General features: G+C 48.8%; 8 protein-coding genes across 8 annotated transcripts; 5 read left to right on the top strand and 3 right to left on the bottom strand.

The window, feature by feature from the left end:
- Nucleotides 1–786: 786 nt before the first annotated feature.
- On the top strand, nt 787–2,407 carry BC939DRAFT_298646 (uncharacterized protein). Its single transcript, XM_051551365.1, has 4 exons — nt 787–1,310; nt 1,446–1,569; nt 1,687–2,011; nt 2,152–2,407. Exons 1-4 carry the CDS (start codon nt 918–920, stop codon nt 2,237–2,239), a joined length of 930 nt encoding a protein of 309 aa, XP_051408259.1. The 5' UTR covers nt 787–917; the 3' UTR covers nt 2,240–2,407.
- Nucleotides 2,408–2,575: 168 nt separating this feature from the next.
- Nucleotides 2,576–3,735, top strand: BC939DRAFT_401770 (uncharacterized protein; the record flags this gene model as incomplete). Its single annotated transcript, XM_051552628.1, has 3 exons — nt 2,576–3,022; nt 3,206–3,390; nt 3,519–3,735. The coding sequence occupies 3 exons, from the start codon at nt 2,576–2,578 to the stop codon at nt 3,733–3,735; spliced, it is 849 nt and encodes a 282-aa protein (XP_051408258.1).
- Nucleotides 3,736–3,883: 148 nt separating this feature from the next.
- BC939DRAFT_506743 (uncharacterized protein) lies at nt 3,884–6,890 on the bottom strand (the record flags this gene model as incomplete). Its single annotated transcript, XM_051560817.1, has 2 exons — nt 3,884–6,554; nt 6,664–6,890. The coding sequence occupies 2 exons, from the start codon at nt 6,888–6,890 to the stop codon at nt 3,884–3,886; spliced, it is 2,898 nt and encodes a 965-aa protein (XP_051408257.1).
- Nucleotides 6,891–7,459: 569 nt separating this feature from the next.
- On the bottom strand, nt 7,460–8,391 carry BC939DRAFT_463713 (uncharacterized protein). Its single transcript, XM_051557272.1, has 3 exons — nt 8,184–8,391; nt 8,021–8,026; nt 7,460–7,745 (listed from the first exon to the last, which is right to left on the bottom strand). The coding sequence occupies exons 1-3, from the start codon at nt 8,350–8,352 to the stop codon at nt 7,705–7,707; spliced, it is 216 nt and encodes a 71-aa protein (XP_051408256.1). The 5' UTR covers nt 8,353–8,391; the 3' UTR covers nt 7,460–7,704.
- BC939DRAFT_463709 (eukaryotic cytochrome b561-domain-containing protein) lies at nt 8,260–9,469 on the top strand. The gene is made up of 2 exons (XM_051557271.1): nt 8,260–8,740; nt 8,852–9,469. Exons 1-2 carry the CDS (start codon nt 8,599–8,601, stop codon nt 9,343–9,345), a joined length of 636 nt encoding a protein of 211 aa, XP_051408255.1. The 5' UTR covers nt 8,260–8,598; the 3' UTR covers nt 9,346–9,469.
- BC939DRAFT_463707 (DHS-like NAD/FAD-binding domain-containing protein) lies at nt 9,451–10,791 on the bottom strand. The gene has a single exon (XM_051557270.1). The coding sequence runs from the start codon at nt 10,734–10,736 to the stop codon at nt 9,591–9,593; it is 1,146 nt and encodes a 381-aa protein (XP_051408254.1). The 5' UTR covers nt 10,737–10,791; the 3' UTR covers nt 9,451–9,590.
- A 673-nt stretch (nt 10,792–11,464) lies between these two features.
- Nucleotides 11,465–14,155, top strand: BC939DRAFT_298603 (uncharacterized protein). The gene is made up of 2 exons (XM_051551363.1): nt 11,465–11,967; nt 12,245–14,155. The coding sequence occupies exons 1-2, from the start codon at nt 11,594–11,596 to the stop codon at nt 14,055–14,057; spliced, it is 2,187 nt and encodes a 728-aa protein (XP_051408253.1). The 5' UTR covers nt 11,465–11,593; the 3' UTR covers nt 14,058–14,155.
- On the top strand, nt 14,156–15,379 carry BC939DRAFT_298577 (uncharacterized protein). Its single transcript, XM_051551362.1, has 2 exons — nt 14,156–15,275; nt 15,370–15,379. The coding sequence occupies exon 1, from the start codon at nt 14,254–14,256 to the stop codon at nt 15,022–15,024; it is 771 nt and encodes a 256-aa protein (XP_051408252.1). The 5' UTR covers nt 14,156–14,253; the 3' UTR covers nt 15,025–15,275; nt 15,370–15,379.
- The last annotated feature ends 885 nt before the right edge of the window (nt 15,380–16,264 follow it).

Raw genomic sequence — 16,264 nt, 5'->3', positions numbered from 1 at the left:
GTAATCTTCATTACCTGTACTCATCTTTTACCTTTGCTTTACTTTCCGTCGTAGATCCTTAGTCGTCCTGAGAAATTAGAGGCCAGATGATTTGGCATAATTTGGCTATGGTTGGTGGACCTGCGCGCTCGGAATGGCTCGGGAATACACCGCATTGAAGTGAAAAGGTGGGGTTTGTAAACTTTATTTGCCAAAAAGCGGGCAATTGAAAAAATGGGTGAAGATGGAATTACAACGCCACCAAATTTTAGAGGCACCCAAAAACTTGACCTGCGGACTCTTTTCCCACGCACGATCCAATGGCCAATATGTATCCCATGGTTCAATTGCCTCAGTTGCTACTGTTGTAGGAAAAGAGAAGAGAGAGAGAAAAAAAAGAGAGCGAAAGAGTGTGCGGAAGAGAGAAAGGAAAGGAAAATGCGCTCAGCGACCACCACTCACGCTCCAACGCGCCCACTGCATCGCACTGCAATGATTTGGCTTGAGGCTGTCTCCACAGCATCCAATGACCAAGCAAGAGCGAAAACATGGTAGAAATCGCGAGTAAAATGGAGCGTAATGTAAAAAGGGTCCGCACTTGGTATGGCACTTCCACGCCGGGCTTGCTACTGAGTATCCGGCGCCTGCATATTCCACGGCTCCCTTCAAAGGGCATCTAGGATTGTGTGGATCTATGGTCATGGTCGTACCCGTGATTATGGTCGTACTCATGGCTCCTTTTGTGCAAAAAACCATCGCTGTGTAAAGCCATTGATTACAGCAGAAACGAATGACTGCGCCTTAGAGCACCATCTTCAATTTTTATTTACCCCCGTATTCGCGTGTTAGCCTTTACTTCACAACTCGACTTTGTCTGATTCAAGCGATTCAAGCGATCCAAGTAGACCAAGGACAAAGGAATTAGAATCTGGATCAGGATGGAATTTACATTTACCCCAACATCAACCAAACCACCTGCAGTCTCATCTAGCACAGCAACAGGGTCATCACCCCAAATAGGCATCACAACCATTTCAGAGCAAATGGTAGGAGCTGGAGTCAGGGCAGGTCAGCTCAACGATTCTTCCTATGGACGCGTATCTTTGACAAAGGAACATGGAGTAGGAAACACAACTCAATGGCGCAAGCGGCTCATCACACAGATCGAAGACCGCATCAAGGACAGACGGACATCTATTCACAATGCTCGGCGGTCTGGCTTGCAATCCAGAAGCAATGCCCTGGACCCCATATCATCGTTTGCACCCGTTCAAGCAGTCGTTGGAGAATCAGTATCGGAAATTTCAGTCATCGATGAAGAAGAGGAGAGGGTAAATACTTGTTGCTTCAGGAATCATTGCTCAGCAAAAAAAAAAAAAAAGAAAAAGAAAAAGAACCAGCGCTTCGCCTGCCGTCAGCGTTTTTTTCCTCATACAGACGTTTTGCTTCTGGTTCTTGTTTAATAGCGTATCGTTGCAGAGGTATGGGAGACATTTAAGGACGAAAACTTTGAAGCTCTTTCTCAAGCCTTCCAGGGAATGACAGACAAAGAAATCGAGGGAATTGAACAAGACATTCTCTTACAACGCTGTATGCTGATCGAATTGCACTTCGCCGCCATGCTGTCTTTATTTTTATCCGTAAAGGGCTTAATTCAAGAACGACTTCTGACAAGAGTTCGTTCACGATTTTCTATCGTTGGAATAGATACACCGGAATACGATCCAACATACGACATGGTTGTCGACATGGAGATGCAAGTTATGGACCAGACAATCGACCGTTACATGCGCCTAGAGAAAGCATATGAAACCATTCCTCAGCAGGGCTCCGATATGGCTGCCACGATATCATTAGCCATCACTCTGCTCTCTAGAGGTCCGTGTGTCCGATGTCGGTCTGGGCCGCTCGCGTTCGAGCCCACTGTTAGCCAAAGTCAATCTGAAGGGATCCGGTCCAGCTGCGCACTCTGCGGATTTGTCCTAGAGAAAGAAGCGCTGCTCCACATCGCCAACACTGCTAAGAGCCATAGGTAAGAGCGCTGAGCGCGCTAAGCTGGTCGAGCGAATGCTGCTAGGACTAATAGTCGAAAGAACAGGCGAGCTGACACAGCCATTGATGCATCTTTTCGTTTTCTCTTTTTTTTTTTTTTTTTTTTTTTTTTCTTTCTAGCGATAATTGTGCTGGACAGGTGCAGGTTGCTTTTGACGAGGAGATGGGTCTTCTCCTCTTTTGCACACAATGCGGTCTTCTTGCATAGTCTCGAACAGCCAATCAATCAGGAGGAGATAAGACTAAGAAAAATGCCAAACAACAGCCATTTGTGGCTGTGCCTGGCACTGAAACCGGAATTATAACAACTGCCCCCCTCCCTTCCAGCACAGGCACAATTCCATTGCATTCACTTTTCACTCCGTTATCCTCCTCCTTCCTCCTCCAAACCATGGCGCCCATCATTCCCTCCACCTATCCTGGTAAAGAAACAACACTCATCCAGTGAGCCAGCACTTCTTTCTCATTCGTAAAACAACAGCCCACTCACCCCACCTCATGCTGACCGTGCAATTTTGAATGTGCAGCCCAAGGGATTTTTTACATGCTGAGACACCCTTCCCTGTTCAGCAACCTCATCTGCCCCATCCTCCTAACTATTCTCTGGGGTCTGGCCGTCCTTATATTCGGATTCGCCTACCTCCTCAAGCTACAGGCACATGCCCTCATCGCAGTCAAATGTCCTGCTGCCGTTGCATGGTACAAACGTGCTTCAGTTTTTTCCATTGAATACATATATTACACAGAGAACACTACTTACGACTCCACCTGTTCAATCTGTAGGATTGTGTGTGTTATATTCGTGTTGCTCGAAGTGGCAGTACTATCGATCCTCTTCTACCTCATTATCCTGCCCATCTACCAGGACGGTCTCTTTGACCGCGTTCTGAAGCTGCGAGGATTGAAGCATGTTCTCAAACAGAACGAGGGCAATGACCTTGTCAAATGCATGCGCGGCGTATCGGGCGGTCTATGGATTTTGCTCTTCCAGGTAATCAGCCAATGTTGACGATCCATCACATCGCCGTATCTATTTTCTATTTTATTTTTTTGTGAGAAAGCCCTCCACATGCATTCCGTACAAAGTGAACACACACAGCCAAAAAGAAAAGACTCAAAGTGGGTACTTCGTTAACATGAGCTATTTCTCTTTGCGTATATTGATGGCATCTAGATTCTCGTCTTGATCATCACGCTGCCTTTCAATATCGTCCCGGTCCTGGGCCAGATGGCTTTTGTCACCATCAATGGCTGGGTCCTGACCTTTGGCCTTCGATTCCACTACGATGCCGAGATCCGCAACATCTCAGTCTTGCAATCCAGACGCGAGGCATGGCAGCGAAGGAGTGAATACTCTGGGTAAGAAGATAGCTCTTGACAATACACCCATGTTATTTTGGGGCCTACATTGATACGTAAATGAACAGACACATATTCATTCGCTTTCTCTTTTTTCTCTTTTTTTTTTTTTCATTCTCTGACCGCAGGTTCGGTGCTGTGGCAGTGGCTCTGGAGATGATCCCGATCGCCAATCTCTTGTTTGTCTGGACCAACATCGTGGGCTGCGCTCTTTGGGTCGCAGACGAGATTGAGAGAGAAGAATTGAGACTGCAGCAGGAACAGTCGACCCACAGCCTAATGGCAGGACAAGGCAGCTTCAATCACGGAAGCCAATACAAGATGGCTGCCTCTGCATACCCTTGACCAAAAGCTGTTATAGTATTGATCCTGTTTTCTATAGACTTTATGGTTTTGTATGAATAATTGCAAAACCAACTCCCCCATTCTACACGACGCAGACTTTTACAGAATGAATCGAGGAGACCACGCTGTCTTCATCGCTTCATGTTTTTCAAAAGCTTAGTATTTGATCTAATATTTCCTCCCGTGCGCGCTCTGACAATAAAGTTGATTGGATATCGAGCTCACTTATCCTGCAAGATGTCGCCCTGAACACCTTGAGCATAGCTGCAGCTGCAAGTGGCCCAAAGTTCGAGTTCGATACCTGAAGGCGTTCCAGGCAGTCAAGGCTCTTCATTCCTGCGAATGCCGAGGCAAAGTCCTCGTCCTGAAATCCAAGCCCAATGCGAATGCACAGCTCCTTGGGCTCCAACAGCTTTAATGCCCGGACAAGATGCTGACGACCGTTGATATCCAAGTCTGGGGTCCTCGGAATAAGCGAGCGCAAGGCTGGGTCCATTGGCCATAGCTGACTGTGTGGATTGGTGATCTCTTCCAGTTTGAGGATCCGGTATATTGCCTTACGACTAGCATGGCCGCTGATTTGGTTTTGCATGACCTCATGTTCGTGGCTCTCTAGCATGCTTGCGAGAGCAAAAGCGCTGACGCCGCCAAACCCAGTGTTCCGTGCATCCAGAGCAAAGAGATGTTGACCGACCGACCATAATAACTCTCCGAGGCCTTCGTCCTCGATCCAATTATTGTGTATGTCTAGATGGGTGATTCGGTTATCCAACAAGGCCAGCGATCTCGCCAATTCTGCGCAGTGCTTCTGTAGCAGACCGCATGATGATAATTCCAGCACAGAGAGATATGGTAGGAAGAATAATGACTGTGTAACCTCGGTAAGTGGGTGAGAGTGATCATTCTTGGCTGATGTCAGACTGTCGCCGAGGAATATACCTGAGAGGCATAACTCCGTCAAGTTGGTAAATGCCTTTAGCAGAGAACCTAAGCCGGAGGTGTTCCATGGACTGGCCAAAGATCTCTCCGCTCGGTCCGCATCGCGTGTGCCCGTAGGATCCGAACCCCACAGGCGCAACTTGCGCAGGTATGGGAACTCTCCGGCACTCGGGTCCAGACTGGTAAAGAGTCCATGGCCGAAATCTGGGATATCAAGGCTCTGGATTCGGTCAAGTACAAGCAAGCTACAGATGGAATGCAGATTTCCGTTCAAATACTCTGCATGACAGTCCAGGTTCACATCGGGCTGAGATCCTGACATCGTCATAGACTCGTATGATGCATTCGCTTCTCCCCTTGTGTGCGAATACAGATGCAGTGCGGGTGCGGATGAAGCTCCTCCAGGGATGATTGTGCTTGCTTGCCTGGGTACGAGCGATAAGTGCCATAGCTCAATATTGGAGCCAAGAATCATATCTGTGATGACGCTCAAAAGATCCTTGTTCAAGAGCGAGGTGACTAAGCTCATCTCCTGAACCGTATAGTCGTTACCGAGAAGCAGTTCCAACTGCTTGGCATGGGCACTTGTCAATTCACTTGTGAGTCTGAGGTGCTTCTTTCGGTCGTCTAGGATCACAGCCTTGTCCTTAGACCCGCATGTGGAATTATTGTCTGCACAATTGTTGTCCAGTTGTTCGCTGATACCATTCCCATGTTCGTTTCCAAGAATCTCTCTGCATCGCCGTATCAGCAATTTGCGGTCCTCTCGTAGATGGTCGAACGTGGATAGGTAATGGCCGTGGCAGATCCACCGAGTGGTCTCATCATGGGCAGAAACTCGGCGCATACTCTCAACCCACATCTCTCCTCCGACCCGTAGCCTTTCGACGCATTCCCATAATCGCCGTAGATCGATCGCAGGTGGTGTGGCCTCGTCCATGCCTTCGAGTTTTTTCTCGAACGCTAATATCCTCTCGAGAGTTTCGATGGCGGTAGAGACGCGTTCCTCGATTTCCCAGGTGAAAGGCTGAAGCACATCAGTATACTGGCGTTGAGAAAGAGGAGGGACTGTAACCTTGGGCTGTGATATGCATCCCCTCTTCTCGACCGAGTAGATGCCGTGCTTGAGCACTCGAAGGAGCAGTAGCGTGTAGGTTCCGAATTGTTCACAGAATTGCTTCATATTCAGGATCTCGTAGCCAGGTTGGTCCGCGATATGGGAGCAATTTCGTAAATCAATTTTTTCCTCGCCGTTGCCATTGCCATTGTCATTGCCATGTTCCGTTGTGTTAGGTTCTATATGGAGGGGGAAGGTTGCACCTTCACTGCAGTCGCACAGAAAGTATAGGCGAAAGGTCCGTGGATCCCGCTCGCGGACATCTGGATGTGAAGATGTGGGAGCTGTGGCACTGACTAGAGAGGTTTCGTCCCAATGTCTCGGTTTGGCGTCTGGAAGGATAATAAATAGACGGGGCACTGGTTGTTCTGACAAGGGAACCGATTGTGCGAATATTGCTGCGCCCAAGTGGAGTAAGGTCGAAAGAGAGAAGTTTGAAGCTGGAGTGTGTGTGGAGTCAGATAATGTGCCGGCAAGCGACTGGAGCTCAAAGACATTATGATCAAGCCCGGTATCAGACAAGGCCGAGGTAAAGGACAGAGAGGACTCGGACCTCGGGCTATGTGTGTCTGCCGCAGCGTCAAAGGGATTGTTTACAGGCCAAGGGGTATGACTGTGGGATAAGGATGGCAATGTGCTCTCGGGAAGAATGGGCGAGGGCGAGGATGTTCTGGTTTGAAATTGCTGTGACGTTATTGACGCGTGAGCGGGTACAACCAAGAGGACTTCGTCTTCAATGTAAAGTACTCGCATTGGCACCATTCTGAGGAACAAAAGGTGGGAGTGTATTAGCGGTCAAGATCGCTCGAATGGCAGCTCAATTGGTCGAAGCAGAAACAACAATTGGTGATTGATAATCTGTATTCACATACAAGACATCGTCCGAGTTGGTCATGAAGGGGACCGAGGTTCTGTCGGTACGGCAGAGAGCGACGGTCTCGGGAAAGATGTCGAGAATGGGCTGCAGCATGACAATGGTTTCTCCCGTGGAGCTGACGGTTGAGACGGGGACATCAAAGGTCACCCACTCGTCCCCGATCTTGTGGGCTATTGTCTGCGTCAGGGCCGGATCGGACTCTGGGTCCAAGGTCGGTGTCATTCTCCCTGGGGAGTACATTGGAAATGAAATGGAATGAAGGAAAATGAGATGAAGAAATGAGGATGAATCAAAGCAAAGGAGGATGAGCACAGCAGGAGAAGCAATGTGCACTGCACACAGACAAACAAAAAAAATGGCATTCACCATACACGCATACACGTACATACACAGGTAGACAGTCTGGTTTCATATATGCGTATACGCTCACATCCACATGCACATTCGCGTTCATGTTGCAGGAGTGGAATAGGTAACAGAGAGCGACAGGAGACGTGTTCGTGGATGCAGTCTTTCGCTACCGCCGCATACGCAGAAATGCGTACCAACACACGCTAGAAAAACATAATGTAAATGCGCGTTCATTATTGTGTGTGTGTGAGTGTATTCGTAAAAGCAGAGCGTCGAGGAAGAGCGCGTTTTTTGTGCACGTGTGCGTATGCCTATGCATGGTCATGGTTCGCGTTCATTATTATTGGGTGTAAACAGGTTGATGAACCCATGCATTGTGAAATGAAACATGGAAAAAAACAGTGGAGACGGGTGCGGTTGTCTTATCAGATCCAATCCAAATGAACAGCTTAAAATGATATCTGATCCTCACTCTTCTCTCTCTCTCTCTCCTTTCTTTCTTCTCACACACTCCCCACATTTTCCACCCCTCTTTTTCTCATTCTTCCATCCTCTTTTCCGACTCCACTCCTTTGTTTCTTCATCGTCTTATTTCCTCCAGCTGCGCCCCATACTTCGCACCCATCCATTTTCCATCCATTTTCACCTCGGCTCCTTCGTATTTTAATAGCAACTGCAGCACTGCTCATTTGATACCATCATTCAATACTTTTTTTTCATCCTTTGGTAAGCAGCATGTTGAATTACAGTTCTTTTCTCTCTTATTTATTCGGAGAGTAATGCTGAAGGGAAAGAAGACTGCACCACTATGTTATGAAAGACAACTGAATGAATAAAAGAAATAGGAGTACCTACGGATAGAAGGAGGGGCGCAATGAAAATACCACTAGCCATTCCGTCGCTTAGTAATTTCAACCGCAGAAAGTGTTTATCTGATCTCGTCATTTCATGGCCTCCGCTTTCCCATGGCGTGCGCTGCGACCTTTTCTTTTTCTTTTTAGCCTGGTGTAACCTGCCTTCTTGCGCTTCTTTTACATCTCTGCCTGTGGGCGCAATGCAGCCAGAACAAAGCTAATATTCACTTACTAATGACTCTATCCCGATCGTCCTGTATTTTTACTTTGTCTGTTGCAACTGGTGCTGGTGCATGCTCTCAATCCTCAGGTACAGAGATCGACTGCAACATCCAAGCCACAGGATGTATCATCCGAAGACGAAGAGCACAAACGACGAAGAAAGCAGCCCCTTTCTCGTCCCCTCCGTCCCTGCTGGATATTCTCCACAGCAGCAACAACAACAACAGCAACAGCAGCAACAAGTTCAAGGACCACATGTTCGAGACTATCACGCGCTCGACAAATCGCAATCACCCCTAAAGAATAAAAAGAACTCCTCCGTCAACCACTCCGACTCGGACGCCGAAGAAGGTGACAGTGCGCACTCGACCGATTCCTCCTCGGCCTCGTCGTCCTCTTCTCTCCTTAACGACGAAGGCAACGACGACGATCTTGCAACGCAAGACCTCGGTACCACTGCTCACCGACACCACTCGCACCGTCATCGGAATCGTCGCGTGCAAATGTTACTCGCCGTTGCTGCTCAACTAGGCCTTCTGGTGTTTTTTGGAACGTTGGCTGGCGCCACTGCCAAGGCGCCTTGGGTCTATCCGTATTCCTGGCACCCCATCTGCATGGGCCTCTATGGCTTTGTTGCTACTGAAGGTATCGCATTGGCTTGCACTAATAGTGCTCAATTGAACAATTTTGTCACTTTGGACTTGAACTGATCCTCGGTTCCTTTTTCATGTTCTTTCGGCTCGAAACTCGAAACAGCCATCCTGATTCTCCAGCCGCTCGAGAAAGCAAGCCAAAAAAGGACCGCCAGAACTCTACATGGTCTCCTCCACACTTTCGCCTTTGTCTTCTCGCTCGCTGGGTTTGTGGCGATTTATGCCAACAAGGACCGACTGGGGAAGAAACATTTTGTCTCGAACCATGCCCTCTTTGGGTGCGCAGCCATGTTGATCTTTTTTCTGCAGGTTGTTTTCGGGATCGCGGTAGCCTATGGACCCCGGAGAATCTTTCAGTGGATAGGCCATGCGAGGATCATTCGCATCCATCGAGTTGCGGGCTACATCTCGATCGCAGTGTTGTGGTCAGCCCTCTGGCTGTCGGTGCTGACGAACTGGATGAAGAGAAACTTTAACCATGAGTGGATCTTTGCGCTTGGTTTAGGCATGATTGCGGTAGGGCTCGTGGGCCAGGTCACTCCATCGCGACTCTTTGCGGTCCGCAAACGAGTGTCCATTCATCCTCCTCGATCCTAACATGCTTCGCGCAACTACAACATGGCATGTGCATATTAATAGCAAGAGCCGCAGAAGCATCCATACCAATAGCATTGAACTTGCATTATCTTTACAATACATATACGCATACATCTATCACGCTGTATTATCAATGCCTTCCGATGAAGAGGACGTGACCACGAATGCATATGAACATAAGGAGGCAGAAGGCAGCATCTCTCATATATGAGCCATGCATATGTGCAGTGTAGAATGTGTAGTTGTCAGGATCCGACAACATTTAAGGTGCGCTTGCGGCGCTTTATTGCGCCCTGGATCTCTCCCAAACCTAGCTCATGCGCGACTGCCTTCAATAACTGCGTACTCGATTCGTCATAGCGCAAATCCGCAAGCGAGTCACCTCGCGACTGGCCGAGGTTGATCATGGCTATGGGGATACCTGTGTCCTTGGCTAATTTGACTAATCGATAGGCAGAAAAGGTTGCCAGAGAAGAGCCAATAACGAGGAGACCATTTGCTCCCTGAATGGTCTGGAGCGACCGATTCCTGACGTCGGCGGGCACATTTTCGCCAAAAAAGACGACACTGGGCTTGTAGTCGCCGGTTCTGCAGCAAGAGCAGGTCGGATATTGAAAGGTCCGGTAGTCGAGTTTGTGGGAGGATGAATAGCTGGAGAGCAGCTTTTGTTGGTCTGGAGTGTTGATCTCAACATCTCCGTCGGCGTTCATTCTTGCGTAGAGATTGGTGGCGGTCTGGGACTGGATCAGGTCGTTCCAGTCTGGGTTAAGATCAGCCAGAATGCGCTGAAATTCTGCGCGATCCTTCTCATGGCCACAGGCCATGCACTTGACGCGATACAAGGACCCGTGAAGCTCGATAACATCCTTGGTTCCGGCCTTTTGATGCAGTCCGTCGACATTCTGTGTGATTAGAGTCCTGATATATGAATTCGATTGAGGTGAAGCCGGTCCCTGAGTTGGTGATGAATCCAATAATGGTGACGATGAAGCTGTAGATGATGCTAACGATTGCAATTGTGCTTGGGATGGCGATTGGAAGGCAGCGAGGGCATAGTGGGTTGGATTGGGATCGGTTGTCAGGACAGGAGGGAACCCAAGGAAGGATCGGGCCCAGTAGCGATGTCTGGCCTCATCCGAAGCGACGAATGCCTGGTAGAAGACGGGTTTGTAGTCTGGGTTGAGGGTGTAGGTCCCGTTCTGTCCGCGGTAGTCTGGGATGGCCGAGTCCGTTGATACACCGGCGCCGGTAAGGACAGCGATGTTAGGGCTGTTGTCGCGCAGGAAGGACGCGAGTTCCTGGACAGCAATCGGGAACGGCGCTCTTGCTTGGCCAGTCGATGCAGTCGATAAGGCCTTTGAGACCGACTGGAGGGAAATCCGTAGACGCATTGAGGACGATTGGATTCAACAAGGAGTGAGTGGAGGAGGAGGAGGAAGAGGAGGGAGGGAAGGCGTACAAAGTAACATAAAACTGAATCATGTTTTATTCATTACCTTTACTTCCACTCAGCACTCGTCGTCCTAGCTTTACTTCCACAACTAATTACCAACAAAGGCCGCCATCCATCCATCGACACCATCACTCCCTTCCTTCCATCTCTCCTTCCCTCCTTCCTTCCTCCTTTCCATTCATTTCCATCTTCCCGGTCCTATCCTTTTCTGTTTACGCCCTTTTTATTTTTATTTTTATTGCTCTTCTGCAACACACGGCTATCTTATCCCAAAACAATTAAACAATAATAGTGTTCTTCTCTTCCCTTCTCTTTCCTTTACTTTTAATCGCTCACTCTCTTCGCCGGTTGATCGCTCAATTCTTCCTCTCCCAGCGAGTAACCGATTGAAAAACTCAATCCCATCAAAATCAAGAGACCATGCTTGCCACCAATGCTGCCCACCTCAACTACCATGACCTCGACAATGTCCTTAAGCAGCCAGAGACCGAACACAACTGGGCCGCAAAGGAAGCCGCCATTAAGAGTCTCGGCTCTGCCTGCCACTCCTCCATCGCCCAGAACCACGAATTCATCTCCTTCATCAAGTCTCATCGCAAGGCTTTTACAGACTCAGTAAGTCTTCTGTCTATCTTATCAACAATGGCATTATGCCATTGCTGTCACTGGATGCCTATCTTATTTCATTGCAATCCCGACTTATAACAATATCTTATCGCCTCCTGCTAGCTCTTGACGGAAAGAACCCGCTTATCGGGAACCGCTTGCGAATTGGTCGAGAAGCTGTCGACAGCCATGGGTCGTGATTTTGGTTTCCATTTTGCCGACTTCTTCACAGGCGCGCTTCTCAAAGTATGCGCAAGAACAAACAAGGTCATGGTCAGCCGTGCAGTTAAGGCCCTCAATAGCATCATCAACGCCGGCTGTCTCACCACCCTCCCCAGGGCCTGCCAGGCCTTCATCACCAACAACAAAGCCCTCAGAATTGCCTGCATCGGTCTCATTGCCACCTGCATTGCGCAATTTCCTAGTCAGGATCTCGAGCCCTTCGTCGCCGCCTTTGAGCCCGTGCTGAAGGAGGGTGTCTCCGATGCCGCTCCAGAGGTTAGGGACACCAGTCGAAAGTCTTTCAAGGTCTACGCCGAAAAGTTTCCTGACCGTGCCCAGATGTAAGTCCCTTTTTGCAAAACTTGCACTATGTCTATTCGTCCATCATCATTATCGCCCTCGCTATCATCCTTGTAGTTGCTATCGTCATCGCAGCGAGCTAAAAAATGAAAGCAAGCTCGACCTTGTTCTTCTGCTCATGTTCTTGTTCCTATTTTACTGCTTTCTCTTTTGCTCTCGTTTGCTCTCTCCCTTTCTGTCCATCTCGACATGCCCTGCTCACCTTTCATTAACCCGCTCTCTCTCTCTTTCTCTTTTTTTTTTCTGTCTATTCTCTAGTCTCACTACGACTTTACCAGGGAATGTGTTGAAATATCTGCTGCCGGATTCTAGATCGTCAGTATCACAGGCACGAACAATAACTGCATCCACGGCACGTTCAGCATCCTCTATGGGTCGCTTTGGAGATACAGGAGAGTTGCCCCGTCACCAGTCGAGCCGTGAACTTACCACGGGACTGAGCAGGACAGGACCTAGCAGGACAGGACCCATGCGAGCAAGAACGATGGCCATGACGGAACATGCACCTTCCGCCTCCTTTAAGATGCCCTCCACCTCTGCCCCGCATACCTCGCAGTCAACACAACCCTATACCTACCATATAACCCAACACCAACACCACCATCAACAGCAGCCTCCGTCTCAGCAACTGCAGTCAAGCATGTCTCAGCAGCATCATACCCTAACGCGAAATCATGGACCAGCCAGCAGGACTGGTTCGCTCGCAGATACCTCTGATAGTGCTGGACATGGAACCCTGCGCCTGGCTTCTCAGAGAAGTCGCCCCCTTAGCAGCAGCGCCCTGACACCCAGCTCCATGCTGCAGCGCACTCCCTCGATCAACCTAGCTACCAATGGAGGCCCGCAGAGAGTTGTTCCTGCCTCATACAACGCTGACGCTGCTAAGCCAACCCGACCAACTTCGGTGAGTCGATTCTCCAAAACCGAGCCCGCATCCAAGGCGAACCGAATATCGACAATCTCCAGCCATTCGACCCACAGCACATCGCTGGAACGCGACCCGAACCAGATGAGCGCCAGTGAACGCGCCAAGGCATATTCGGCAAGTTTGAAGAACGAGATGGCGAGCCGCCGCGCAAGCGACCTACATATGCGGACTGGGTTAGGTACCAGAAGAGCGACTTCAGATCATGTTGGGTACTCTGGATACGCATCCATGTCGTCGACCTCAATCTCAGCCAGCTCGAACGCAAGCACAGCTCCTACATCGGCTGCGGCATCGACCACTTCCGCCTCTCCTGCTTCCTCATCCTCTACCTCACCAACAGCAATGCATTCACCTAATCATGACCACCTGTTCTCGACCTTCAGGGCTCCCGCCAGCTCACAGACGGCCTCCTCGCCGTCAGAGTCCTGTACCTCACCCGACGCCAGACGCTGGACCCCACCAAGGTCCCAACCGTCGGACGACGCTATCAATAATGCTGTTGAATCCGATCCGCTTTCGCCCACGGTCATGGCCCAGGTATCCTTGGAGGCGGATCGTAGCATATCAGACCGTAGCATATCGGACCAGAACCATCATCAGGAACACCAGCAGCAGCACCAGAACGATGTCTCTGTTGTAGAGGCTTTATCACGCGCAAATACTGGCCAAACGCCTCTGTCTCCCCACTCGCCACTGCATCCTCATACTGCGCTGCCGTATCCGCCATTGACTCAATCTGGAGAACATGAGCAAGCAAACTCACCAAACTCACTCTACGCTCCGCCATCGCCTCTGCAGGAGAACCACGAGGCAGATGTACGGGACTTTGATTTTGCAGAGGCGTATAGCGACGCCGATACGGACCACAACATGAGTGTCCCGGACCACGAGAGTTTATTCGGGAATACAGAAAGCTATCTGCAGATTGAGAAGGAGATCTTGGAGCTACAGCAGTCTCTCAAAGGACGGGTGCCTGCAAGGTCAAACGAAGGACAAGATAGAAGCGACTTTATGGATGAGGATGCCCAAGTGATTGAGCAGGAGCAGATAGCGGTCAAGGTGTATGCAGAAGAGTACGAAGCCACGCTAGCAGCAGCATCGTGCTCTTCAACTTCGCTACCCTCGAGCCACGAAGAAGAATGACCCACATCGAATATTTTCGAAAAGAGCTCACAAGAAGCAACTGTCTATTGAAGACCAACAAAGAACAACGAGACCCGGTCGAACGTGCCTGCATTGTCCAGATGAGCACTGGCAGTGAATCCATTGCAACTGATCCTGTTTCTATTGCCTTTTTCTGGTCAGCAACAACGACATACCTCTGTGTGTGGGCAGGTCGATGCGTTATTCTGCTCGAAGTATATACCATTTACACCTCACCCTCCGCTCACAACCGGAAATAAAAATCGCAAGTCTTGTTAACGTTTTAAGAATCTGTCCCAAACTTGTGTCTAACATTGCACCACTGTCTTCCTCTCTCCTCTCTGCCCCAACATGGACAACAAACGAAAGAATCCCGGTAACAATTGATACTAATAACAATAATAAAAAGACAAGCATCAACGCACAGCCCAAATGCAAGATTGACAGTACATCTCCCACCATCAACCTCAACGTTCACACAACGTGGGATGCGATACTCCAAGCTATACGAAAGAACAAACAAGAAATCATACAAATACACGTCCAGTTGCGAAATACCTGTGTTCCCGACCGACCGAACCACTTAATGCCATTTCTCACAGACGCATACGAGAAGCGGCTATATGCAAGAGACTACGCTACAGCCAAGGTCAGGGCGATCACAGAACATGGCATCAAAAGCAACGGCACCATTCATTGTTGCGCAATAGCAAGTTTCCTTCAACCATCGACCTCAAATGTATCAACAGCTCCTAACAGCAGTTACACCCAACACGTAGGCAACAAGAACAGCTGGCTGCGTCATTACACAAGGCAATACCTGATAACCAGAATCACTGACAATAACCCAACTACCCATTTCGACGCCCAGGCAGCAGACGCAATTGCTCACCTGCAGAAAGTCCTGCAACATATGAGATACGGGCGAATCGACACAGCCATCCAGGAACTACTACACCATTGGTAATACACGATTGCGAGGAAATCTTGCGTCATGGATCCGATGTGTCAACAATAGCGTAAAGACCCCAAGTTCAGGCGCCTCTGCAGAGATCTATCACCTCGCGCTACAAATACATCACAGGACACACGAAAGATTTTCTGACAGAATCCAAGGTAACGACGTCAATATCGAAACCAACTCTCGAAACGCATCCGAGTCCGTGCTACCTGATACCCCACCCGCTGAAATATGGCAAGAAGGACTCTATGACAAAGGTACGTACTTCCGCTCATCAAATAATTTCGTCCGCAATCAACAGAGTATCTCTTACTTCTACCTTTCATTTTTCTCTCTAACTTTTATAAACAGCTGGTTTTTCTAGCTACAGGAACCCTACTCATTAGCAGAAAAAATCTTCGTCAACAGCAACGACATCTCTTCACGGAACAAACACTGCGCCTATATTATATTCTACCGGAATTCGTACAAGGTTAGACAGATCATGAACAAGCTTTATGACGACGAATTCGACGACTTTTGCAAATCGCTTTGCAAATACGACAAAGACAACAAAGGCCGCTACACAAAGCCTCTCAAACAGCGAGCCTTCGAACCAACATCCACCATTAAACGGCGGTCTTTGTGTTTCATATCCCTGCAAACTTTTACTGTTAATCTTTCTGACCTCGGCATCTACTGATAGACGAAAAATGGCCCTTGTTGCACCATGGCTCTTATCAACTTCACCACAAACCAGCACCCATCTCCTACATCCACATGTACCATCAACAGCATCAAGGCGGATATATCTTCAGAAGTTATTGATTGTGCTAATCTATTCTATCGATTTGAAAGGTCGCTGATATCCATTTTTCATTTATTATAACATCCTTATAAAGGCTGTAGCGGAAAATAATTTTTGGTTCTGCAGAGCCTTCATCACTACCTGCTGTGCAATCGCGAAAACAACAACAGCATGCAGGACAAGAACAGCAGGCCTTACCATGATAACAATACCGGCTTTGACGCAACCGGAAATCATATCGTGCTCATAATGCCCTTTGATCATTGTGTTTGGGAGCTCGATTCATTAGACCCAAAGGGACCTCTGTGTTTGGGCCCAGAAGGCGACAATTAGACCGAAGTGGCTCAAAAAAGACTAGAAAGATGGAGTTATGCAGCAACGAAAACGCAAGTTCACAATGACATGGACGCGATCGAACGATCCTGCAAACCCCGCTGATCTCGCAACGTGAATAAGTGT

This window comes from Gamsiella multidivaricata (assembly GCF_025024155.1).
Source record: "Gamsiella multidivaricata strain RSA 2152 chromosome Unknown BC939scaffold_78, whole genome shotgun sequence".
NCBI classification, from domain to species: domain Eukaryota; kingdom Fungi; phylum Mortierellomycota; class Mortierellomycetes; order Mortierellales; family Mortierellaceae; genus Gamsiella; species Gamsiella multidivaricata.
Note: the sequence above shows the minus strand (reverse complement) of the source record. Positions and strands in the feature narration are given on the sequence as shown.

Coding starts and splice junctions, on each gene's coding strand:
- BC939DRAFT_298646 (XM_051551365.1), top strand. CDS start 918: ATGGAATTTACATTTACCCCAACATCAACCAAACCACCTGCAGTCTCA. Junction 1,570..1,686: donor AGACATTCTCTTACAACGCT/GTATGCTGATCG, acceptor TCGTTGGAATAG/ATACACCGGAATACGATCCA. Junction 2,012..2,151: donor AACACTGCTAAGAGCCATAG/GTAAGAGCGCTG, acceptor TTTTCTTTCTAG/CGATAATTGTGCTGGACAGG.
- BC939DRAFT_463713 (XM_051557272.1), bottom strand. CDS start 8,352: ATGTGGTCCTTGAACTTGTTGCTGCTGTTGCTGTTGTTGTTGTTGCTG.
- BC939DRAFT_463709 (XM_051557271.1), top strand. CDS start 8,599: ATGTTACTCGCCGTTGCTGCTCAACTAGGCCTTCTGGTGTTTTTTGGA. Junction 8,741..8,851: donor TGGCTTTGTTGCTACTGAAG/GTATCGCATTGG, acceptor AACTCGAAACAG/CCATCCTGATTCTCCAGCCG.
- BC939DRAFT_463707 (XM_051557270.1), bottom strand. CDS start 10,736: ATGCGTCTACGGATTTCCCTCCAGTCGGTCTCAAAGGCCTTATCGACT.
- BC939DRAFT_298603 (XM_051551363.1), top strand. CDS start 11,594: ATGGGTCGTGATTTTGGTTTCCATTTTGCCGACTTCTTCACAGGCGCG. Junction 11,968..12,244: donor TTTCCTGACCGTGCCCAGAT/GTAAGTCCCTTT, acceptor TCTATTCTCTAG/TCTCACTACGACTTTACCAG.
- BC939DRAFT_298577 (XM_051551362.1), top strand. CDS start 14,254: ATGCGTTATTCTGCTCGAAGTATATACCATTTACACCTCACCCTCCGC.